Genomic DNA, 26,393 nt, shown 5'->3' on the forward strand with positions numbered 1-26,393 from the left:
CCATCCAGTCCAACACTCTGTGTCACATAAGAACATAAGAGAAGCCATGTTGGATCAGGCCAATGGCCCATCCAGTCCAACACTCTGTGTCACACAGTGGCCAAAAAAACCAAGTGCCATCAAGAGGTACACCAGTGGGGCTAGTAGCCCTTCCACTGTGCCCCACCCTAAGCACCAAGAATGCAGAGCATCACTACCCCAGACAGAGAGTTCCAACAATAAGCTATGGCCAATAGCCACTAATGGACCTCTGCTCCATATGCTTAGCCATTCCCCTCTTGAAGCTGTCTGTGCTTGCAGCCGCCACCACCTCCTGTGGCAGTGAATTCCACATGTTAATCACCCTTTGGGTGAAGAAGTACTTCCTTTTATCCGTTCTAACCCGACTGCTCAGCAATTTCATTGAATGCCCACGAGTTCTTGTATTGTGAGAAAGGGAGAAAAGTATTTCTTTCTTGCTACTGGGTGTCTTTCTCACCAGAATATAGATGATCATGTCAGAGACCTCAGCAATGCTTTAGGGAGGCTCTGGGGCCACCTTCCATCCCCCCCAGGCCAGCCCTAAACTGTCTGGCACCCTAGTCAAGGCTAGCTTCTGTCACCCCCCATGCACTGATAACGTCAATAAGTCTCATGAGGGGCGGCCAATTTGGTACCCCCCCGAAAGCTGGTGCTCTAGGCAGTCACCTAGTTTGCCTAGTGACAGGGCTGGCTCTGATTCCCCCACTCCCACCCCCATTTTGAAAGTGTCTGAGAAAACAATGGAATTCTCTTGCACTAGAAGCCACCAAAGTATACTTTAGGTGAGTGCAAAAGAATACGAAATGCATTGGTGCTGCAGAGGCCTCCAGCTTCACTGTTGGAAGAGGTTCTGGAAGTTTGCAAAGAGTATGATTCTGTGGTGCAGGTGTGTGTGTGTTTCTTTAGGACAGGGGCGGCCAAACTCTTTCACACATATTGTGTGGCTCTTGAAGCCTTCACTGACACATCAGCCAGCTTGGAGAAGGCATTTCTCTCTTTAAATCATTTCGCCAAGCCAGCCTAGACTTTGGAGAATGCATTTAATGTTAAAGTTGATTCTCCCATCTATTTTCCTCCCTCCCTCCATCTGGTGGCTCTCAAACTTCTGACATTTTTGTCTTGCGGCTCTCAAACATCTGGCATTTATTCTAAGTGGCTCTTATGTTAAGCAAGTTTGGCCACTCCTTCAAGATGACTTGTTATGGGAAGAGGTGTGTCTATTAGATGAATGTAGGAAAGGAGGAGTGAATGCCGCTAAAGGGATGCGTTTCAACTGCTCTTTGGCAGAGACCCTAATAAACAGACTTCGGAATTTGATTTGGAGGCATTACTGAAGAGACATCACAAGTTCTTTCTAGACTCCTTTTAGCCCTGTTGGAGTTGGCAAAACAGAAAAGGGAGTGAGAGAGAAAGATGCTGCCAATAGTGTATCTCTCTTTGGCAGCCGACTTGTGCACCAATTCCAAAACTACTTCTGCAGCAAGGAGCCAAAACAGGGTGCCCAGGTCTTCTTCCGTATCAGGAGATCTCCTTTCCTAGTTCCTCGGACCGCTCAGTAGAGGAGCAGTGGGGGAAATTGGGCATTGTCACAGCGATGTGTTTTGGTGGAATCATAGAGCATCACAACACACTGACCTCACTTCTGGCTTTGTGCTGGAAGTGATGTGGTGGCATCACTGTGGGGCCTGCTTGGCAAATCCCTGCCCTGCAGCTCCTGCTGGCTGTTCCAATGCCAACCCTGAGCCAGAGGAAAGGACTGAATGTGTTGTCTCTGACCCCTTTACTAAAGCCAGAGAAGCTGGATTTGTGCCCACAGAGTCCTCTGTCAGAAGAGCTGACGTGGGAAGTATTCCCTCAGGGCATGAGGTCTGAAAAAAAAAAGTGTTCACAGTGCCTGCACACAAACACTTCCAAAAGTGCCTATTTAGACGACTTTGCCTTTCCTTCCCTGATAGTCCATTATGAGCTGTTGAAGAAGAAGACGACCGTGGATTTATACCCCTTCCCCCACCCTTCTCTCTGAATCAGTGTCTCAGAGGGGTTTATAATCTCCTTTATCTTCTTCTCCCACGACAGACGCCCTGTGAGGTGAGTGGGGCTGAGAGGGGTCTCCCAGAAGCTGCCTTTTCAAGGACAACCTCTGCCAGAGCTATGGCTGACCCGAGTCCATTCCAGCAGGTGCAAGTGGAGGAGTGGGGAATCAAACCTGGTCCACACACTTAACCACTACACCAAACTTGCTGAACATGTGTGCGTATTTACTATATCGAATCAGGAGGCGAATGAAAGAGACCAATATGGAATAATTTATTTCCTCGCTACCTCTTAATGAAGCCGTTTCTTTCAGGGAGAAAATAGAGCTTTGTTCCTTGCAACCACAGGTGCGCACGCACACAAATCACTTCCTCAGGAAATTATGTTTCCGTACGATACAGCAGGGTCAGCAACCTTGCTCACAACTGCAGGAAATCCTGAGCAGAGTGACAAACAATTAAGACCCTCGTTTTAACGGGCATTGTTGCCTTAGGTGTGCGTTTGCTTGCTGCAGGCTCTGAAGAATGTAATTTGTGTGAGTGTGTGTGTTATATTTTCTTCACTAACTTAGAGCCAAGGCTAACTCACTGCGTTGCCTCAAGAGTCACACAGTTATTTTCTGTCACGAGTTTGCTACCATAACACATCCTGATGCCAGCTTATTGGTGAACAGTGTGTTTGTGAAGAGATTTAAATGAGATTCCATTTTCAGACATCTTTTTTTAAAGTCTGGTGTTTATGAAGAGAATATCCAGTGGCTCCCATCGGTGAGTAGTGTGTTTGTGTGGAGATTTAAATGAGATTCCGTTTTCAGACATCTTTTTTTAAGGCTGGTCTTTATGAGGAGAATACCCAACTGGATGGTGAATGTGGCAGGAAAAAAAGGGATTTGGGGAGATTTGGTCATCCATCCTATTTGTAAAACTCCTTATCAAACACACGGCATAGAACTTGCTTGGAGAAACGTCGACTGCGGGGTGACATGATAGAGGTTTACAAAATTATGCATGGGACAGAGCAGGTAGAGAAAGAAGGACTTTTCTCCCTTTCTCACAATACAAGAACTCGCAGACGCTCATTGATTAAAAGTTAATTAAAAATGAAATTAAAAATAATTCTAAATCCAATTGAAATTGCTGAGCAGTCAGGTTTGAACAGATAAAAGGAAGTATTTCTTCATTCAAAGGGTGATTCACACATGGAATTCACTGCCACAGGTGGTGGCTACAAGCTCTCAAATATCTGACATTTATTCTATGTAGCTCTTGTGTTAAGCAAGTCTGGCCACCCTTGCTCTGTATTCTTGGTCCTTTTTTGGGAGGGAGGGGGGCTTCTAGTGTCCTGGCCGCATTAGTGGACTTCCTGATGGCACTTTTTTATTTTTTGCCACTGTGTGACACAGTTTTGGACTGGATGGGCCACTGGCCTGATCCAGAATGGCTTCTCTTGTGTTCTTAACTGTAAACAGGACAGAAAGTGTTTCTGCTTGAAAAAAGAGGCTGTTGTTAAAGTTACTTAGCAAACCAGTACTAATGAGGGGAATTGTGTTCCTTTGCTAAATGAAGCCAGAATAGCTGAGATGGTAGAATATTCACACTTGCCAAGGATGGAAGGGAGTAAATTCTTATCCCCCCTGTTCCTTTTTTGGGTGTCTCCCTCAGAGCTGGTATTTGCTGTACACTCCTCTCCTTGGGCCCAGGCTAGCTTGATCTTATCAGACCTCAGAAGCTAAGCAGGGTCGGCCCTGGCTAGTCTTTGGATGGGAGACCTCCAAGGAATACCAAGGTTGTGACGCAGAGGCAGGCAATGCAGCCGCCTCTGAACATCTTTTAAACCCTACAGGGTTGCCATAAGTTGGTTGTGACTTGAAGGAGAAGAAGATATTGGATTTATATCCCGCCCTCCACTCCGAATCTCAGAGTCTCAGAGCTACTCACAATCTCTGTCTTCCTCCCTCACAACAGATGCCCTGTGAGGTGGGTGAGGCTGAGAGAACTCTCCCAGAAGCTGCCCTTTTGAAGACAGCCCTGTGAGAGCTATGGCTGACCTAAGGGTATTCCAGCAGCTGCAAGTGGAGGAGTGGGGAATCAAACCCCATTTTCTCAGAGTCCACACACTTAACCATTACACCAAAGTGGCCCTCTTGGTGGTTCTTTCCACTCCCACCACCTCCCAATGAGGCACGCAGTTCTTGAGGGGCCTGTTTGAGCCCAGGAAAATGTGAAGAGAGCGTTAACTCCCCACCCCGTGCTGTAGTTGTTGTTCATCCTGGGGCCTTCTGAGACTGCCCTTTCTGAAGGAGAAGCCCTCTGAAGATTTGATTGGCAGCTTTTGCAGCCTCTCATATTGTTTGGCCTTTAGTAACAGAACATCAGTTGGACTGATGAACACACACGAGACTGCCTTACACCGAATCAGACTGTCAGTCCATCAAGACCAATATTGCCTGTTCAGACTGGCAGCAGCTCTCTTGTTGAAGCGGGGACCTTCTGTGTGCAAAGTTGCTATCCTCCCCCCCCTTTTAAATAAATGCCTGCCCACACATCAGTGTAAGGAATTGGGGACCTTAAAAGAGCAACAGCAGGGCTTTTGTTGAGCAGGAACGCAGTTCCGCCTGGCTTGGTGTCAGAAGGTGTGGCCTAATATGCAAATGAGTTCTGGATGGATTCCACCCCCACCCCCCAAAAAAGCCCTGTGTGAAACAATGGTGATGTCAGGGAGTGTGGCCTAATATGCAAATGAGTTCCTGCTGGACTTTCTCTACAGAAAAGCAGTGCATGAAACGATGGTGTTGTCAGGGGGTGTGGCCTAATATGCAAATGTGTTCTTGCTGGATTTTTTCTACAAAACAAGCCCTGAGTGGGAGAAACCTGTTTCTAGCTCTCCCGCCTGATCTCCTGCTTCTAAGCTGGTAGCCAGGGGTGGAATTCTAGTAGGAGCTCCTTTGCATATTAGGCCACACACCCCTGATGTAGCCAATCCTCCAAGAGTTTACAAAAAAGAGCCTTGTGAGCTCTTGGAGGATTGGCTACATCAGGGGGTGTGGCCTAATATGCAAAGGAGCTCCTGCGAGAATTCCACCCCTGCTGGTAGCTGTTTACAGCCCTTTCTGAAAATGACTAAAGGAAAAAATTCCCGCCTCCCCATTCCTTGTAATGTATGTTGCTGTTTGTGTATTGGTACAGTCATTCCTTTCCTCACATGGGAATACATTCATTTGCGTTTGTATGCTGCTGAGATACTGTTGGCAATTAGAGCCACAGGAGAGTCTATAAATAAGGTGAGCCCTTTTGTCCACAGGGAATATTCGGAGAAGTCAAATAGTTTAAAGCGCGGAGAGCGGCAGTGCCATTTTCATTTCAGAATAACAACCCGTGCTCAAACGCCAAACTCCTTTCTGACCATATAGAAATCATTTTAAATTCACAACACTTTCCCATTTTATTTTTAATTTGAAAAGCCTCCTAACAGCCATATCCTGTTACCATGGATGATTCTGGCAATTAATTTCTCCGTTGAGTACTTACACCACCTTGTCCCCCTCCATGTCTGCCTTTTCCCCCGTTTTTAACAGCTTTAGAGCAACAAACACATTAAGTCTCTGCCATAAATCATACAGTGCCTGTAATGGTTTCTAAGGATGTTTAATGTGTTTGGGGAGACTGCATAATGAACCTTTCCTGGAAAAAGGTGAAGCATTCTAATAGGCTGCCTTGCAGAAAGATTGAGAGTAACCTTGCAGAAAGGTGGTGTATTCCAAAGCATAAACCTTCACCACTGCTTACAACTTCAGCATTTGTCACGACTGTGTTAGCAGCCTGTTTTGTGGCTCAGGGCGGACGTGTGAAAAACTATAGGTTTTAATGTAAAGTTTGGAAATTAGGTGGGAGAAGTTTTAAAAGACATGCTAACTAGAAGAAGACTGCAGGGCTATACCCCACCCTTCTCTCTGAAACAGAGACTTCGAGCAGCTTACAATCTCCTATATCTTCTCCCCCAATAACAGTCACCCTGTGAGGTGGGTGGGGCTGAGAGGGCTCTCACAGCAGCTGCCCTTTCAAGGACAACCTCTGCCAGAGCTATGGCTGACCCAAGGCCATTCCAGCAGGTGCACGTGGACGAGTGGGGAATCAAACCCAGTTCTCCCAGATAAGAGTCTGCACTAGGCAGAGGACCTTGCCTGGTTGCTTCACGGGACCTGTTACTTGCCACAGGGAATCAAAAAGTGCTGATTGCCAGGTTCCTTATGATAGCCAGGCTCAGATAGAGGCCTGCATAGATATGGGAGACCTGTGCCAGTTTGATGTAGGGAGCCAGTTTGGTGTAGTGGTTAAGTGCGCAGACTCTTACCTGAGAGAACCAGGTTTGATTCCCCACTCCTCCACTTGCAGCTGCTGGAATGGCCTTGGGCCAGCCAGAGCTCTCTTATCTGGGACAACCAGGTTTGATTCCCCCCTCTTCCACTTGCAGCTGCTGGAATGGCCTTGGGTCAGCCATAGCTCTCTTATCTGGGAGAACCGGGTTTGAATCCCCACTCCTCCACTTGCACCTGCTGGAATGGCCTTGGGCCAGCCAGAGCTCTCTTATCTGGGACAACCAGGTTTGATTCCCCCCTCCTCCACTTGCAGCTGCTGGAATGGCCTTGGGTCAGCCATAGCTCTCTTATCTGAGAGAATCGGGTTTGATACCCCACTCCCTCCACTTGCACCTGCTGGAATGGCCTTGGGTCAGCCATAGCTCTGGCAGGAGTTATCCTTGAAAAGGCAGCTGCTGTGAGAGCTCTCTCAGCCCCACCCACCTCACAGGGTGTCTGTTGTGGGGGGAGACGATATAGGAGATTTTAAACCACTCCGAGTCTCTGATTCAGAGAGAAGGGTGGGGTATAAATCTGCAGTTGTCTTCTGGTTAAAATAGGTTATCAGAAGAACATTATCAAGAGCTGGGGAGCTGTTTTAGCCAAAAGAAGCTTATGGACCATGTGGGACACGAATTTAGTTGGGAAAGCCACACGCATGCTTAGGTAACATCCTTAAGGGTTAACACCAGGGTTCCCTCTAAGCTGAATTAGTGTGAGCTAGCTCAGTTTTTTTTTTTAGCCTCTGGCTTACACATTTTTGTCTTAGCTCAGGAAAGATGACCCCAGAGCAAACTACATGAACATAAGAGAAGCCATGTTGGATCAGGCCAATGGCCCATCCAGTCCAACACTCTGTGTCACACAGTGGCCCAAAAAACCAGGCACCTTCATGAGGTGCATCAGTGGGGCCAGGACACTAGAAGCCCTCGCACTGTGCCCCCCCCCCCAAGCACCAAGAATACAGAGCATCACTGCCCCAGACAGAGAGTTCCATCAATACCCTGTGGCTGATGGACCTCTGCTCCAGATGTATATCCAGAATTTATGCAGTAGCTCATAACTTTAATGCCAGTAGCTCACAAAGTAGAATTTTCGCTCACAAGACTTCTGAGCTTAGAGGGAGTATTGGTTAACACGCAGCTAGGCCTGACTGGGAAGAAGAAAAAAAGAAGAGCGTACCAACATACCAGTCTTATCTATAACCCTACACTATGCCTTACTGTATTTCCACTGGGTTTCTAGGTAACAATAGGGAAGCAGGGGGTTCTTATAGCCCAGGAGTGACCAAAGTTGCTTTAACGTAAGAGTCACATAGAATAAATGTCAGATGTTTGAGAGCTGCAAGACATGAATGTCAGATGTTTGGGAGCCGCAAGACCATGAGCATCAGATGTTTGAGAGCTACAAGACAGGAAGGGAGGCAAATAGATGAAGGGAGGGAGGGAGAGGTAGAAAGAAAGCAACTTGAACATTGAATGTATTTTCCAAGCCACTAGCTGGCTTGGCTTGGAGAAGTGATTTAAAGAGAGAAATGTCTTCTCCAGGCTGGCTGGCGGGGTGGGGAGGGGCTTTGAGAGCTACACAGTATGTGTGAAGGAGGCACATGTCGCTCCCAAGCCACAGTTTGGCCACCCCTGTTATAGCCCAAACTGGGTTTATCTGGTCAAGGTGCATACGAAGTAGAATATCTTACTGTGACATAGATCTTATCCAATAATTGGCTTATGCCACCATGGCAAGGTGTAGCAGTAGTGCTTAATTTATGAATTGTATTTAATTGTATTATCTTGTTTTATTGTTCTATTGTATAACATGGTCTATGACGTGTCTTGTAAGCCGCCCTGAGCCTGCCTTGGTGGGGAGGGCGGGGTATAAATAAAAATTTTTTATTATTATTATTATTATTATTATTATTATTATTATTATTATTATTATTATTATTATTATTATTATTATTATTATTATAGTGTGTAGCAGGCTCTCGTGATGAAATTAGGCAGATGGTTCCAGCCAATTAGTACATGTATATGATAACATGTGCCAGTGTGTCATTAACGCGTCATCAAGGATATATAAGATTGTAACCATTCTGAAAATTCTTAGAGTAGCTGTGCAATCACTTTCGTGTTGTTGTTATTAATAATCAGGACTTTTTTTTTTAGCAGTTCTGGCTGGCTTGATGCCAGGGGGGGTGTAACCCAATATGCAAATGAGTTCCTGCTGGGCCTTTTCTACCCAAAAGCCCTGTGTGAAACAATGGTGATGTAAGGGGGTGTGGCCTAGTGGGCAAATCAGTTCCTGCTGGGCTTTTTCTACAAAAAAGCCTGCTAATAATAATCTCTGATTACTGGTACTGCATCAAAAAGTATATAAAAGATGTTTGTAATGCAAATGAGCACTCCAGCCAATGCACATTCACGTTACAAAACCAACTGAAACAATTTCATTTATGTGTTTCATGCAAGAGGACTCTCTTATTAAGAGTGTATTAAAATACTTTTTTAAAAAATAGCACCAAAAGTAGGTAGGTCTTCTGGGTTCAGATATACTCTCACGAAGCTCTCCCTCAACGCAGATGCTTCTCTCATGTTTCATAGTGTGCTGCTGCTGTGAAAACAGTCTTCACATTGTTCTGTCATAGTTTCCACATATCTGATCTGCTTATTTTAGTGATCTGATTTTATTGGGTTCATCTCAGTTTATTGGATCTGGTTCTACATGTGAGTAAGAAATATGCACAACAGCAAGGATAATCTGTGTCAGGCAGGTGGTCTTCCGTCCTCTTTCTGTTGCTGCTGAAAAGTCCCTAGGAGCCCCCATCCGCTCACCATCTGGCCACCCCCAAACCTGCATGCCCTTCGGCCCTCTGCTTCTTCATCTCACCGTCCATACTCAGTTCCCTGCAGCACCTTGTCACTGACAGCTGCCAAAGCATTGGCATGTCCTAGCATTGGTATTCAGTTATTATTACCACCAGGTGTGCCAGCTCCATGCACCACCCACATGCACTCCTTGAATAGCTCTGGGCAGTTGTGAGCACAGGTGCAGACAGGTGGCAAGGGAGGTGCGTGGGTGGGGGGGATGTGTCGGTGGTAGCGGGCCCCTCCAGAACTCCTAGGCCCTGGCAGGCACCCCATCTCAGGGTGTGCTGATGCTGGCTCTGGCTGCTAAGGCACCTTCCTTCCTGTTGCTTCTGCCTGTAAGAACATAAGAGTGTAGGAACATAAAAAGAGCCCTGCTGGATCATACCAGTGAGGAGTCCTTCTAGTTCAGCATCCCGTCTCACACAGTGGCTAGCCGGTTCCTCTGAATGGCCAACAACAGGGCATAAAGGCTGTGAGGCCTTCATAAGAACATCAGAAGAGTCCTGCTGGCTCAGACCAATGATCAATCTAGTCCAGCCTCCTGTCTCACACTCATCAGCCAGTTCTTCTGGATGGCCAATAACAGGGCAGAGAGAATGAGGCCTTCATATGAACATCAGAAGAGCTCTACCTGATCAGACCTGTGGTTCATCTAGTCCAGCATCCTGTCTCACATAGCCAGCCAGTTCATCTGGAGGGCCAACAACAGGGCCTAGAGGTTGAGGCTTTCATAAGAAAATCAGAAGAGCCCTGCTGGATAAGACCAGTGGTCCAACTAGTCCAGCCTCCTGTCTCACACAGTGGTCAACCAGTTCCTCTGGACAGCCAACAACACGGCATAGAGGCGAAGGCCTTCATAAGGACATCAGAAGAGCCCTGCTGGATCAGACTAGTAGTCACACACACTAAATAATGCACTTTCAATCCACTTTTCAGTGAACTTTCCAACTGGATTTTGAAGAAGATACTAGATTTATATCCCACCCTCCACTCCGAACATCAGAGTCTCAGAGCGGCTCACAATCTCCATTATCTTCCTCCCTCACAACAGACACTATGTGAGGTGGGTGGGGCTGAGAGGGCTTTCACAGCAGCTGTCCTTTCAAGGACGACCTCTGTGAGAGCTATGACTGACCCAAGACCATTCCAGCAGCTGTAAGTGGAGGATTGGGGAATCAAACCCAGTTCTCCCAGATAAAAGTCTTCACACTTAACTGCTACACCAAACTGGCTCTCACATTTTGCCAGTTCAGACAGTAAAATCCAGTTGTAAAGTGCATTAAATGTGGATTGAAAGTGCATTATTTAGTGTGTGGGTGATCGCAGCCCTAGTCCAGCATCCTGTCTCACACAGTAGACAGCCAGTTCCACTGGAGGACCAAAAACAGGGCCGAGGCCTCCTGATGTTGCCTCCTGGCTCTGGGATTCAGAGGGTTAGTGCCTCTGATAGTGGAGGTTCCCCTCTGTCATCATGGCTAGTAGCCACTGACAGACTTAATCCTCCACATTTTTACATACCCTGTTAGTTCTCTCAAGGTTAGTTCAGCCCTGCCGAGATTTCAGCTGTGATCAACTCTTCACCGGTCAAGAATATTAATCCTGATTCCAGTTGTCTCTTTGTCTTTCGGTCTCACGCCAGTTTGCCTGCCAGCCCTCCCTTCCCCCTGCTGTCTGTACGTTGAGAGAGTCCCAAGCATACCCCTGACAGTCTGATTTTTCTTCCAGCTCTGGGTCTCCTCCATCAGCAACATTTTCTTGGCTGTCGTCAGTTAATCGAAAGCACTTATGATAAAACAATGTGTTTTGACGGCTGCTGAAGTCAGCTTGTGCCCTCGTAAGAAACCTGGCTGGCTCTTGTCAAGCTCTTTTTGTGGGCTGGATACATGTGTCCTGCTTTTGCAGTCTGTGTCACCCTTTGGACCAACTCTTTTTTCCATTACTCAGCAATGTTGTGCCTTGTGTTTTGTGATCCAATCCTTTATTCAAAACAACAGCTTCTATTGCGTTACACCAAGCTGCCGCAGGAATGCATATTCTTCTTTGAATTTGAGCCAGAGTACTTAAAGAGTGTTGACTATGGTCTGGGGAGATTTGAGTTCAAAGAGCCGGGTGCTGCCTCTCAGCCTAGTCTTCTCCCTGGTATCTTTGGTTAACATATTGGAGGCAATACCCCCTCTAAACTGTGGAGTCTTGTGAGCAGTGTCCCCTCTAAGCTGAGTTAGCGTGAGCTAGCTAACAGATTTTTAGCCTCCTGCTCACACATTTTTGTCTTAGCTCAGGAAGGATGACCCCAGAGCACAATAATTTATGCAGTAGCTCACCACTTTAATGCTAGTGGCTCACAACTTTAATGCCAGTAGCTCACAAAGTAGAATTTTTGCTCACAAGACTTTGCAGCTTAGAGGGAACATTGCTTGTGAGCAAAAATTCTGCTTTGTGAGCTACTGGCATTAAGGTTGTGAGGTGCTGCATAAATTAGTTTGCTCCGGGGCCATTTTTCCTGAATTAAGAAAAAAAATGTGTGAGCCAGAGGCTAAAAAACTGTGAGCTAGCTCAGCTTATAGAGAACACTGCTTATATGTAGAGGTGTCAAAAGTGTGGCCCAGGGGCCGAATCAGGTCCTCAGAGGGCTCCTATCAGGCCCGTGAGCAAGTCTACTTCCTTCTCCCTCTCTCTTACTCGCTTCAGTTATCAGAGACAGTTAAATAAAATTTTGCAAGAGTGCTAATCTTTTAAGCATGTTTAATTTAAAGCTTTAAAAAAAAATCTCGAGATGTGTTTCTGTCCATTATAAAGTTTATGTCTCCGTTACCTGGCATTACATTTTATGAGACACGTGGCCCAGATTGACACGGTTCCATTTATGTCAGATCCAGCCCTCATAAAAATGAGTCTGACACTGGATTAGATGAAGGTGACCAGAGCCATGGGGAAGGGGCTGTGGCTCCATGGAAGATTCTAGCAGGACCTTTGTGTTGGAGGAGCATTCAAAGCATTGGTTTTCTTTACTGACTGGCCCTCAGGTCATTCTGCTGTCTCAGAACTCTACCCTCCCATTCCCACCCCATTGGTTGGACCTAATAAAAGATATTATTATGTAGATTGTGTTTTGGGGTTGATTTTTTTAAAGGGGCTTTTACTTTGGAACTAGCACAAGTGCTAACAATTTCTTTTTGTGTTTGCATGCAGCTCATGTTTTCTTTTGTTACCCAGCCTTTCACCTTTCTTGTGTTTCTCTTTTCTCAAAGCGTATGTTTTTACCTTTTATTGTAATTGTTATCTGTAACATAGATTACGATCAAGTGTGATATCCTCCAGATGAACTATATCCACTGGGACTGGGAAGGGAAAACGGGAGGGGGGCGTTTATACCAAACTTATGTGTGACTGTGAACCTCAGTTGTATAGGAGCGAGCACAAAAAAAATTAAAAATGAGTGCTATGGGAGATAACGTGCTTAAAAATTTATTTGGTGAAACTTTAGCAGTTAACCTTCTCCCTTACGAAAATAATTGGGATCAGGTCCTCCGTGTACCTCTTACCCGCTCAGCTGAATTGCCAGTGCCCTCTGCTTCTAAAAATCCAAGGCACAAAGGCTTCTTGTCCTTAAGAACTATAAAACACATGCAGCAGCCACCATGTAAGACTTGGAGAGCAAAACAGAAGACTGCAATCCTTCACCCTGTCAGAGAGCTTGGGGGTTCTTTGCTGTGTACTAGGGTTGTTCTAAGAGCCCCGTGGCGCAGAGTGGTAAAGCTGCAGTACTGCAGTCTGAACTCTCTGCTCATGACCTGAGTTCGATCCCGGCAAAAGTTGGTTTCAGGTAGCCAGCTCGAGGTTGACTCAGCCTTCCATCCTTCCGAGGTCGGTAAAATGAATACCCAGCTTGCTGGGGGGAAAGTGTAAATGACTGGGGAAGGCAATGGCAAACCACCCTGTACAAAGTCTGCCGTGAAAACGCTGTGGAAGCAACGTCACCCCAGCGTCAGAAACAACTGGTGCTTGCACAGGGGACTACCTCTACCTTTACCTTTTAGGGTTGTTCAGCCTTCAGGTGGGGCCTGAGGATCTCCCGCTTTTACAGCTGATCTCTAGCTGGCAGAAAATGGCTGCTTGGTGGACTCAATGGCATTGCTCCCCTGGAGAAAATGGCTGCTTGGTGGACTCTATGACATTGCACCACACTGAGGTCCCTCCCTTCCCCAAACCCCGCTCTCTCCTGGATCAACCCCGAAAGTCTCCAAGTATTTTCCAACAACCCTCGCTGTGTCTTAGACCTTATTCATGCTTAGATGTTTGTGTTGCGGTATCTGTTCCTTTGACACCTTCCAATGCTGTTGTAAATTTTAGAATAGTGGTTAAGTGTGCTTACTGTTATCTGGGAGAAACGGGTTTGATTCCCCACATCTCCACTTGCAGCTGCTGGAATGGTCTTGGGTCAGCCATAGTTCTCACAGAGCTGTCTTTGAAAGGGCAGTTTCTGTGAGAGTTCTCTCAGCCCCACCCATCTCACAGGGTGTCTGTTGTGGGGGAAGAAGACAAAGGAGATTGTAATCCACTCTGAGATTCAGAGTGGAGGGCAGGGTATAAATCTGTGGTCTTCGTCACATGAATGGGGTGGGGGAAGGATCCTTCCTAATCATTTAATTGGGAAGGAGGGCAGTGGTTGGCTGAAAGGGAATTGGTGCCATTGCAGCTCACCACAGAGCCAGAAGTCAACTCCTGATGGCACCTGGTTTTTTTGGCCACTGTGTGACACAGAGTGTTGGACTGGATGGGCCATTGGCCTGATCCAACATGGCTACTCTTAGGTTCTTACGGAACTGCTCCCACACTGCTAGCATTAAATGCCAACACGGCCTCAGTCTTAACACACACAGTTGCATAAATTAATGGAACATTTTTAAAAAGTCACACAACAACTTTTTAATATCAGTATCACAGTATGAAGGAATGATGTAACCCGTGTGTGGGCGATGGAGATACCTTAATAATATTTTATTTTCTGATTTGTCTTGTTACTGTTCACTGTCTTGTGGATCCTTAAAAAGACCACCAACATTTGATCCCATTGTTTCTGTGGACGGTAGCCTATTTCTTTGGATGCAATGGGTGGGTCCTCTTCACCATGCAGATAATTTGTATAGGATGTTATCATGATCCTGGGCCTAGTGAGGCCTATAGGCTTTAGAGAAGCCTGCCTAGGAGTTACTACAGAAAGTCTACATCTCCCAGGATCCCTTTTGTCCCTCTGATTGGTGGCAAGGTTTTGGAGGGAAAACTAGCCCAGAGAGGGGTGGGACCTGGGAGGAAAGCATAAAAAGAGTCAAGCACAGACAAGGTGTGTTCTCTCTGGAAAAGGCTACTGGAATGAAGGCAGCAGGAAAGGTCTCTGCCCCAAGGTGGTGAGTTTTGGTGTTAGAGCAGGGAATGTCTAGCTAAACACACCAGGGCTTCTGTTTATTTGCACCAACCTTTACTGCATATATATTTCGTTATTGCACTAAATCAGAGGTGGCCAAACTGTGACTCTTTCACACATATTGTGTGGCTCTCGAAGCCCCCACAGCCCCATCGGCTGGCTTGGAGAAGGCATTTATAGTTAAAGTTACTTTCTTTCCACCTCTTCCTTCCCACCCCCATCTATTTGCTTTCTTTCCAGTTTTCTTTCTACCTTTCCTTCCTTCCTTGCAGCTGTCAAACATCTGACATTTTATTCTATGTGGCTCTTCCGTTAAGCAAGTTTGGACACCGTTGCACTAAATGGTTATCACCTACTTATTATTGTTTGAACACTGTAAATAAACTGTCGTCGTTGTTATACTGCCTGGGTCCTCAACGTCTCCTTGGTCACGGCCAAGAGGATTTACTCGTAAGAAAGACAAGGGCAGTTGGGTGCTCTGAGCCCTCCCATGCAGAGGGCTCAGAGCACCCTGACCATAGTGGTGGCAGCATAAAAAGACCCTGACCAGAGTGGTGGCAGCCCTTCTTAGGCCCTTGCTGTGTGACAGATGTAAAGAAGGAAGTGGTGTTTAGGGGCCATAAAATGCAAGAAGTTCAGGGTGAAATACAATTTAGTAAAATACAAAATTAATAAACAGAAATACACGTTGCCGTCTGCATTCCGTATTTCCTTTACATCTCGCCCTCTGATCTACCTTAACTCTTTATTGGACTCTGGGTGTTTCTTGATTTAAATTTGAATTTATATAATTATATTTTGTCCTGGACTTCCCATATTTTAAGGTCCCTGGATCTACTCGTAACAGATTTTGTTTTCTTAGGGGGTCACAGCTTACTGTTAGAGCAGTCTGTCCGTCATGCAGACAGAAGATCCCAGTTCAATTCCGGGCACCTCCAAGCAGTAGGGGACATGAATGACTTCCGCCTGAGACCCTGGAGAGCTTCTGCCTGTCTGAGGAGACAAGCCAACCCTGATGGACCAGCCATCTGATTTAGTAGGAGGCAGCTTCATAAGTGTTTGTATGATCAGTGTCCCCTTGGATCTGAAGAAGTGGAGTGTAGTCCATAAAAAGTTAGGAGTGTAGTCTTAGGGGGTCACAGCTTACTGTTAGAGCAGTCTGTCCGTCATGCAGACAGAAGATCCCAGTTCAATTCCGGGCACCTCCAGGCAGTAGGGGACATGAATGACTTCCACCTGAGACCCTGGAGAGCTTCTGTCTGTCTGAGGAGACAATCCAACCCTGATGGACCAGCCATCTGATTTAGTAGGAGGCAGCTTCATAAGTGTTTGTATGATCAGTGCCCCCTTGGATCTGAAGAAGTGGAGTGTAGTCCATAAAAAGTTATGCTGAAATTAAAAAAAAGTTTTTAGTCTGAAAGGTGCCACAATACCAATGTTCCCTCTAACCTGAGTTAGTGTGAGCTAGCTTACAGGGGGGGGAGGTTTGCCTCTGGCTCTCACATTTTTGTCTTAGCTCGGGAAAAATGGCCCCACAGCAAACTAATTTATGCAGTAGCTCACAGCTTTAATGCCAGTAGCTCACAAAGTGAAATTTTGGCTCACAAGACTCCACAGCTTAGAAGGAAGTACTGCACAAGACTCCTACTTATTGAATTTTTCTGCAGCAGTCTAACGTTGTTCCCTTCTGGAATTAGTTATCATTTTGTCCTGGGCATTTATGATGAATTCTCCTAAAGCCTGGATGAAAACAAAATACCCCCCTCTCCCTGCCCCCTAAAAAAGCTCCTTTTTCACTTTCTGCATGCAAAGCACCCTTCTTTTTACCGATGCTGGACCAGGCTTTTATACTTTTCCGATGCATCTTTATTCCTATAGTAAATCTCCCTTATGATAATTTTTTTTGTAAAAATCCTGCTCTTTCTGTACCTCTGCACTGGTGAAAGGATGGGTTGGGGGATTTTGTTTTCTTCTGCATTTCTGCGGACCTTTATGACTAACCTTGTTCCTGTTTGAATTTCCTTCTCAGATGCTGATGGAGTCCTAGACAGATGCCTCCCTACAGAGACTTCTTATCTCCTCTTGCCTGGTGGCAGAATACAAAGAAGTCACCTTGAAAGAGCTGGAAAGAGGACTTCGGGCCGCAGCTTTTAGAGTGGGCTTCAGAACAACAGGATAATCTTCTCTCCCTCTTTTCCTCCACTCGGACAGCAATGGAGACTCTGTCCCAGGACATTCTCCTGGAGTGTCAGATTTGTTTCAATTACTACAGTCCTCGACGGAGGCCCAAATTGCTGGACTGCAAGCACACCTGCTGCTCCGTTTGCCTTCAGCAGATGAGGACCAGCCAGAAGGACTTGAGGTGTCCGTGGTGCCGAGGGATCACCAAGCTGCCGCCTGGGTTTTCCGTCTCGCAGCTGCCGGACGACCCAGAGGTCATCGCCGTGATTGCAATTCCCCACACTTCCGAGCACACCCCGGTCTTCATCAAACTTCCTAGCAATGGGTGTTACATGTTGCCGTTGCCTATCGCCAAGGAGAGGTCCCTGTTGCCGGGGGACATCGGCTGCCGCCTCTTGCCGGGCCCTCAGCAGAAGTCTGTCACCGTGGTGACGATCCCGGCCGAGCAGCAGCCGTTGCAGGCCGCAATCCCCCAAGACGCAGGAGACGAGGAACAAGACAGGAGGGGCATGGTGAAAAGTTCGACCTGGTCAGGAGTGTGCACGGTCATCCTGGTGGCTTGCGTCTTGGTCTTTCTCCTCGGCATCGTCCTCCACAACATGTCGTGCATCTCCAAGCGTTTCACTGTGATCTCTTGCGGCTGAGAGCAGCCGCATTCGCAACACTCCTGCGGGCTAAGTTTTGGGGTTTGGGAAGGGGGGCTGTGGGGGTGGCAGGATGCCACGCGGTGGAGCGTTAGGACCGTTCAAGTGGACTGTTCTCCAGTACTGAGTGATTGACGCCGGGCAAAGTCTATGGTCTGCTGTAAAAAGTTGGACTGTGAGAGATGCGCCGGCGGCACCCGGGGCACGCTGCGTGCTTACCTGCTGGCAACTGTATCAAGGAAGACTGCATGCATCACCATAATCACTTAACAAATGAGCTGTAATTTATAATGATGTCATCATGTTACGATACTAAAGATGTCTATTAGCTGGTTCTGCTGTACAAGTCTAGAACGTGATCGCTCCAACCCCTCGCCCCCTCCTCCTCTTAACAGAGTCGTTGACCACAAATTAAAAAATGCCGTACGTTCAAGTAGAATTAAGCATCGGAATTAAGGAAGTCAGATTTACCCAGTACTTTCTTCCAAGCGTAGCAGAAGCTTTTTTTTCATTTTTAAACAGCAACTGGGAAAGTTGTGAAAAGTAGTTAATATAGGCTTCTTTTGGGCATCTTTTAAATTGCACATTACTTAAAATGTTGTTTTTTTAAACAAATCTGTGCTTGCAGTTATAGAAAGGAAAGATTTGTTTTAAAAGTGTTGGAACTACTTCAGATGTAATATATATGTGTATGTTTCTGTGTGATTTTTGTTTTCCTCCTGTAGTTTAAGTGACTTTTTATGAATTGAAATGGGACCCAAGCAGTGAAGCAATAAAGGGAAGTAGGAAGGGTACCTAGATGTTCCGGCCAAAACTTTTTTTTTATCTGCGTATGCCCTTGTGAAAAACGTTACTTGAAACTATAGACCCCGGGCATTCTTTTTTTCAAGTGGATGAAATAAGATTCTTAAAAGGATTTCTCAAGGACTTGAAGAAGCGAGTAAAGAGATGGCCCCACTCAAGGCGTAGGCCGTTCTTCCTATAGGGAGTTTTGTTCACCTACGGCTGGCTACCTATCTGTACTTCTGAATGCGGGTTGAAAACTGTGTTCCTGACGGATGTGTAACTTGGGGAGGGGGTCTATAGATCCTTGTTCGTTATTGTGACTGTGCGATGCTAACGGAGGCTGTGGTTATGATGAAGTGTATGCAAAAATAAAAATCGTAGTGTTGGCACCCCACTTTCGTTAAAGGGCTTCACGGTATGGAAAAGTCACAACTGCCAAACGCTGGAAGAGGAAAGAGAAGCAAATAGTGTTGCAATAGCTGCGTCAACCTCGATCAAAGTTTAAAAAAAAAAATGGTCAAGTGAATATGTATTAAAGGAGGGCAACTGGGAAAGCTGGATTTTTAGTCATGACACAAATCATTTTCAAGGCAGTACAGTTTTTTTGTCTGTACGGAGCATCTAAAAGAAGTGCTTAAACCTTTCCATCAGTAGAAGGACCTTGTACTTTGTTACTCCCTTTTTTGTAGCAGGGCTTTTTTTGTAGCAGGGCTTTTTTTGTAGCAGGGCTTTTTTTGTAGCAGGAACTCCTTTGCCTGTTAGGCCACACACTCCTGATATAGCCAATCCTTCAAGAGCTTACAGTAGGCCCCGCACTAAGAACCCTTTAAGCTCTTGGAGGATTGGCTGCATCGGGGGAGGGGGTGTGGCCTAATAGGCAAAGGAGTTCCTGCTACAAAAAAAAGCCATGGTGGGGGACAATACTTCCTCTAAGCTGTGGAGTCTTTTTTCCATTTCATTTTATTTGATTTATATCCCGCCCTACCCCACCAAGGCGGGCTCAGGGCAGCTTACAACATAGAAATTCTAACAATAGATTTTAAGAATTAAAATACATAATAATTTACATAATTAAAAACAACTAATAACAATATCGATCAATGTCAGTGTGCTATCTTACAATCTTCCTTTGGAATATTTCAATGCCGGTCAGTTATAAACCAACTGGAAGAGGACTGTCTTACAGGCCCTGCGGAACTGTCCAAAGTCCCACAGGGCCCTGACCTCTTCCGATAACTGGTTCCACCAGCAAGGGGCTGAGATTGAGAAGGCCCTGTCCCTAGTCGACTTCAGCCGGGCCTCCTTTGGCCCGGGGATTACAAGCAGATTTCGAGAGCCGGATCGCAGCACTCTCTGGGGAGCATATGGGAAGAGACGGTCCCTAAGGTAGGCAGGTCCTAGGCCATATAGGGCTTTAAAGGTAATAGCCAGCACCTTGTACCGAACTCAGTATATTATTGGCAGCCAGTGCAGTCCCCGGAGCCCCGGCTGAATGTGCTCCCATCTAGGGAGCCCTAATAACAGCCGAGCGTCGTCGTTCTGCACTAGCTGCAACTTCCGGGTTCAGCACAGGGGCAGCCCCAGTCTTGTGAGCAAGAATTCTACTTTGCGTTAAAGTTGTGAGCTGCAGCTTTAAAATGCACGGGGGCCATTTTTCCTGAGCTAGGGCAAAAATGTGTGAGCCAGAGCTCACGCTAACTCAGCTTAAAAGGGAACGCTGGTGGTGGGTATAAAGTGGCAGCAATCACAGGCAACCTACAGAAATCCCAGCAAGGGATTTTCAAGGCAAGTGGGAAGCAGTAAACATCGAGCAGCAAGCAAAGCAACAGAGCCTGTCCTGCCCCGTGGCTGGATCTGTGGTCTGGTCTGCGTTCCTCTGGACTTCCGTGGCTTGCCTCTGCTGAGCTGACTGATTGCACATTCTCAGGCAAAGCAAACGCAAAAGCGGGCTAACAGCGCTGAGTTAGCAATTGTTAGCTGGGCTTAAACACGCACAGCACATTCTCACTGTGAAGTTCCCTTCACAGCACCCCGCGCTCAGCTGGGCGCACTGTGAGATCAAATCTATGTTGCAGACCTTCCTCGTGAGCAAACAAGGCTCTTCTGTACTCCCTTTGTCTGCTCCATTGGGCAGTTATGTGTATCAAGGGGTGGGTGGAGCAGCAGAATTACATTTTGCAAGCGTTACCTGGGGCTGCTACACCCTTACGCCAGCAGTATGGTTACCTGCGCATTGCATGTATGCTCCAAATGGGCACCATTAAAAGGCTTTTCCAGAAAATGTAAAAACCACGTGGCAATGGATCAGGCTTTTAGGTGCCTGGTTGACTCTCCGTTGTTGGTTGGTGGCCTTATTTGGCGCCATAATGCACATGTATTGGTTAAACTCAACTTTCATACTAAGCAACAGTTCTGACTTTTACCCTAATTTTAGCTATACCTAGATACCTCTAGAAGCCAGCTGAGCATTTACTTAGGAAAACTTTGGCCCAGCAATTTTTACACAAACAGCCAGAGGACACATTCCCATCACATTTTCTTCAGCCACCCAAAGAAGCAATGGAAACTGACCTGAACTCTGTTACAAAGCATGTTGTTTGGAAGCCCATACCTTCCCCAAGAAATGAGCTCTTATGCCACAGCATCTACCTTTAAAAAATTCATAAGAACACAAGAAGAACCCTGCTGGATCAGACCAATAGTCCATCTAATCCAGCATCCTGTCTCACTTAGTGGCTATCCAGTTCCTCTGAGCATAGAGGTTGAGGCCTTCATAAGAACATCAGAAGAGCCCTGCTGGATCAGACAAGTGGTCCATCTAGTCTGGCATCATGTCTCACACAGTGGCCAACCAGCTCCTCTGGATGGCCAAAAACAGGGCATAGAGGTTGAGGCCCTCATAAGAACATCAGAAGAGCCCTGCTGGATCAGACCAGTAGTCCAGCATTCAGTGTCACTCAGTGGCCAACCAGTTCCTCTGGATGGCCAACAACAAAGCATAGAGGCTGAGGCCTTCATGAGAACATAAAAAGAGCACTGCTGGATCAGACTGATAGTCCACTCGGTCAACCATCCTGTCTCACAGTGGCCAGCCAGTTCCTCTGGAAAACCAACAACAGGGCATAGAGGCCAAGGCCTTCCCCTGATGTTGCCTCCTGGCTCTGGGATTCAGAGGTTTAGTGCCTCTGAATGTGGAGGTTCCTCTCAGCCATCATGGCTGTGGCCATTAATAGACTTATCCTCCATGAACCTATCTAATCCCCTTTTAAGCTGTTTATTCCTGTGGCCATCACAAAATCCTCTGGCAGTGAATTCCACATTTTAATACCGCTCTGTGTAAAGTACTATTTCCTTTTGTCCCTCTTGAGCTTACCGCCCATCAGCTTCATTCTTGTTGTGGCTCTCTCTTTACATGCCCAGGGAAATGCTCTTTGCCACTTAGGGGTCAGGCAGAAAACAACTGTGTACAAAACATTTATCTATCTATCTATCTATCTATCTATCTATCTATCTATCTATCTATCTATCTATCTATCTATCTATCTATCTATCTATCTATCTATCTATCTATCTATCCACCCACCCATCATCCATCCATCTATCCACCCACCCATCATCTATCCATCCATCCACCTACCCATCATCCATCCATCTATCTATCCACCCACCCATCATCCATCCATCTATCTATCTATGTCTGTCTGTCTGTCCGTCTGTCTATCTGTCTGTCTAATCTACACACATAAAATAATTCTTATTTGTCTATGTTTGTTTCCAACAATACTAAATACACAGTATACCAAAATATTCACAAAAGGAGAGGATCCACAGCATTTCAATGTCCACAGTATCTCAATGTCCAGAGAATATCCAGTTCTTCTCACTTGTTCAATCCTGTGTGGTATCCAAATTCCTTACGAATCCTGGCTCCCGAGATGATGTTCCCTTTACTTGCCTGTCAGTTTGGATCACGTTTTGCATAAAATGCTTCCTCGAAGAGCCAGTCTGCTCAATTTTTCGTTTTGACGTCAACTAAGACCACTTGATCAAATTTCCAATAGGCACTAGCTCAATACCATATCATTACACCAATTCCTTATATCAGTAGTTACAGGTCAATACCATATAATTACCTGGTATACTGTGTATTTGGTATTGTTGGAAACAAACAGACATATAAGAATTACTTTGTATGTGTGTGTGTATATTGTGTTTTGTACACAGTTGTTTTCTGCTATAGACTGTTGCCACTTTTGAGAGCCAGTTTGGTGTAGTGGTTAAGCGCGTGGACTCTTATCCGGGAGAACCGAGTTTGATTCCCCACTCCTCTACATGCACCTGGAATGGCCTTGGGTCAGCCATAGCTCTGGCAGAGGTTGTCCTTGAAAGGGCAGCTGCTGTGAGAGCCCTCTCAGCCCCACCCACCTCACAGGGTGTTTGTTTTGGGGGGAGAAGATACAGGAGACTATAAACCGCTCTGTGTCTGATTCAGAGATAAGGGTGGGGTATAAATCTGCAATTCTTCTTTTGTAAGGTGTAACTTAGGGGTCAGGCAGCAATTTCTTTCCAAGGCATTTTTGCCAGGAATCATGCGAGTGTGTGTGCGCACACACACACACACACACATATATATATACACACATACATACACATACAGGGCTTTTTTTGTAGCAGGAACTCCTTTGTATTTTAGGGCACACACCCCTGATGTAGCCTATTCTGGAGCTTACAACAGGCCCTGGAATAAGGCTCTACCCCCAGCATCTCTAGGTATCTTCCACCCCAGAGTTGGCAATCCTAGGAAGCCAGCAGGCAGAGAACATCATTTACCACTTATGTCCCCACCTCAAAAAAAACAAAACCAATTACCTAACACAATGTGAAAAAGCCCTCTTCTTGTTATTCTCCTTCTGTAATTTGAACAAATTGGTCCTCTTCCTTCACTGTGAAGTGGTATGGTCCATTCTATCAGTCAGCAGAAGTCTACCACTCCTTCCTGCTGTATTATAATAAGAGGCTAGGGAGAAGGCATGCCGAGCCAAGCACAACTTGCAAATCCCATCTTCCATTGCTTTTTAAGCTTCAACCTGAGCTGAGCTGATCACCATCTTCAAGTCCATGAAGGACTGTCATATTGAGGATGGTGTGGAATTGTTTTCTGTGGCCCCAGAAGGTAGGACCAGAACCAATGGGTTGAAATTAAATCAGAAGAACTTCCAGCTCAACATTAGGAAGAACTTCCAGACAAAGCGGTTCCTCAGCGGAACAGGCTTCCTTGAGAGGTGGTGGGTTCTCCTTCCTTGGAGGTTTTTAAACAGAGACTAGATGGCCATCTGACAGCAATGCTGATCCTGTGAACTTAGGCGGAGGTATTTGTGAATTCCCGGTAGTAACGTACAGTTGTGAGAGTTGGACCATAAGGAAGGCCAAGCACAGAAGAATAGATGCTTTTGCGTTGTGCTGGAGAGGAATCTTGAAGAGTCCCTTGGACTGCAAGAGATCGAATCAGTCCTAAGGGAAATCAGCCCTGACTGTTCTCTGGAAGGTCAGATGCTGAAGCTGAAGCTCAAATATTTTGGCCACCAAATGAGAAGGGAGCACTCACTGGAGAAGGCCCTGACGCTGGGAAAGACAGAAAGCAAAAGAGGAAGGGGACAGCAAAAAATGAGATGGCTGGACAGCCATGTTACTGATGTAACTAACATGAATTTGAGCAGACTTTGGAGGATGGCGGAAGACAGGGGGGCCTGGCGTGACTTGGTCCATGGGGTCGCAAAGAGTTGAACTCGACTGTGCGACTGAACAACATTTGTGAATTTCTTGCATTGTGCAGAGGGTTGGACAATTGCTCCCTTCCAACTCTATTATTCTATGATTCTACAAGCAAGGCCCTGCCTCAGGAATCCACCGGAGATCCCAATTAGGCTCCATCCTATATCTAATGGGAACTGATGTTTGCAAAGCCATATATGCTAAATGAGTGCATATTGGCTAGAACTGGGTCTTCTTTTCCCCAGTTCTCAACATTAGGTCTTTTACAAGCCAAGATGTCATAGCTAACAGAATAGAATGACTATTAACGCCAGGTCAACAATGAGGCTTCTGTGCCTCTCTGTAAAAGAACAATTCTTCTATGTTTCATAAATAAACCCTGCTCGTTACACAATGCTGTGATCTTTCCAGCCGGACATGAGACCGTGTCGCTTTGTAACCTTGTTGTCAGAGACTCATTTGGGGGAATGCGTTGAGACAGTAGAGTTCGTGCGTCGTGCAGCACGCGATTATAAGACTTCCCACACAAAGGGCTTCTTGTTACTCTTTATCAGACTAAGGAGCTGTTGAAAGGACTGTGAGGGAATTTAAATGTATTTGTGACCTTCCCTTGATGGCAAGGGGCCCTTTAAGCTTGGTCACCTGCCTTTTTCTCTGGCTGTTCAGCACCAAACAACAACAACAACAAAAAGACTTTTCAAACTTATATTGACCCAATTCCAAGAGAAATGCTGAACGCTTTTCCAAGCTGTTAAATAAACTGGTTAGCATTTCGGACACAGTCCTTTTTCATATCTTCCTCGTACAGGGGATTTTCATCTCATTTTGCCATCAGAAATAGCCGCGAAAGACACTTCCCAATTGCATTTCATCAAAGCATCAACGACAGTTGTCTTATTTCTATAGCTTTTTGTGTGTGTGTGTGTGTGTGTGTGTGTGTGTGTGTTTGAGACTTCTGAACAAGAACGTTACCAGGGATTATGGAGGAGTACCATCTGTAAGAAACACAGTTTCAGGCTGCTGATCCGCGGTTTGCCATTTCCTCCACGACCACTGATTAACATTCTGGGGCCGATATAATATGCAGTTGTCATGGGGAGAAAGAAGGGTTTCAGATAAGAAATTGAGGGTTTCAGGTTGCTTGGAACTGGATGGAATGTAGAAAAGAATGTAGTTAGAACTATGGGTGTCAAAGCCAGTGGAGTGGGTGATGATGATGATGATATTGGATTTATATCCAATGGTTGCCTTTGGGGTCACTTTGTGAAAAATAGGTGGTGGAGCTCATCCAGGGATTGTATGCAGCTGCACCTGCTATTCAATGGACAAGGTGGGGAGGGGGAGGGGGAACCCTCAGAAAGGTTCAGGAGCTGTGAGCTCCTGCTGAATCCAAGGCCTGTGTATCCTGCCCTATACTCTGAATCTCAGGGTGGCTCACAATCTCCTTTAACTTCCTCCCCCACAACAGACACCTTGTGAGGTAAGTGGGGCTGAGAGAGCTCTTACAGCAGCTGCCCTTTCAAGGACAACTACTCCCGAGAACTATGGCTGACCCAAGGCCATTCCAGCAGCTGCAAATGGAGGAGTGGGGGAATCAAACCCGGTTCTCCCAGAGAAGAGTCTGTGCACTTAACCACTACACCAAACTGTGGTGGTTAAGAGTGATGGAATCTTATCTGGAGAACAGGGTTTGATTCCCTACTCCTCCGCATGAAGCCTGCTGGGTGACCCTGGTCCAGTCACGGTTGCCTCAGACACTCTCAGCTCCACCTGCCTCACAAGGTGCTTGTTGTGGGGAGTGGGTCTGGCCCTAGACTGTCTGACATCCTAGACAAGGCTAATTTCTGGTGCCCCTCCCCTGCACTGATAATGTCATCAAGTCACATGGGGGGGCACCCAATTCAGCACCCCCAGAAAGGTTGGCACCCTAGGCAATCACCTAGTTCACCTAGTAGCAGAGCCAGACCTGGTGGGGAGGGGAAGGGAAGGCAACCATAAGCATGGCAAGTAACAGAGAAATGCTGAAAACATGGGCATGCACCCCCTTGTCTGTATGAATGTAAGAAAAATGAAGGCACTTTTTCTTCTTTGCTTTTAGAAGTTTTAATGGATTGGTAATATACTTTTAAAAGAAACAGCATTGGTTTTCATACGCCGCTTTTCTCTACCCTAAGGAGACTCAAGGCAGCTTACAATTGATTTCTTCTCCCCACAACAGGCACCAGGTGAGGCTGAGAGAGCTCTGAGAGAACTGCTGAGCAGAACAGCTCTGAGAGAACTGGGACTGACCCAAGGTCACACCAGCAGCTGCA

At 46.3% G+C, this 26,393-nt stretch overlaps 1 protein-coding gene across 4 annotated transcripts in view; it reads left to right on the forward strand.

The window, feature by feature from the left end:
• The window catches only part of RNF152 (ring finger protein 152), a 130,003-nt gene extending 111,300 nt beyond the window's left edge, over nucleotides 1–18,703 (forward strand). For all 4 annotated transcript variants that reach the window (XM_060244284.1, XM_060244281.1, XM_060244283.1 and 1 more), the window contains one exon: nucleotides 16,728–18,703. In XM_060244284.1, the coding sequence (XP_060100267.1) occupies nucleotides 16,912–17,523 (612 nt within the window). In that variant the 5' untranslated portion in view covers nucleotides 16,728–16,911 and the 3' untranslated portion in view covers nucleotides 17,524–18,703. The remainder of the gene's footprint in view (nucleotides 1–16,727) is intronic.
• Nucleotides 18,704–26,393: the final 7,690 nt, after the last annotated feature.

Source organism: Heteronotia binoei, chromosome 7, assembly GCF_032191835.1.
Source record: "Heteronotia binoei isolate CCM8104 ecotype False Entrance Well chromosome 7, APGP_CSIRO_Hbin_v1, whole genome shotgun sequence".
NCBI lineage: Eukaryota > Metazoa > Chordata > Lepidosauria > Squamata > Gekkonidae > Heteronotia > Heteronotia binoei.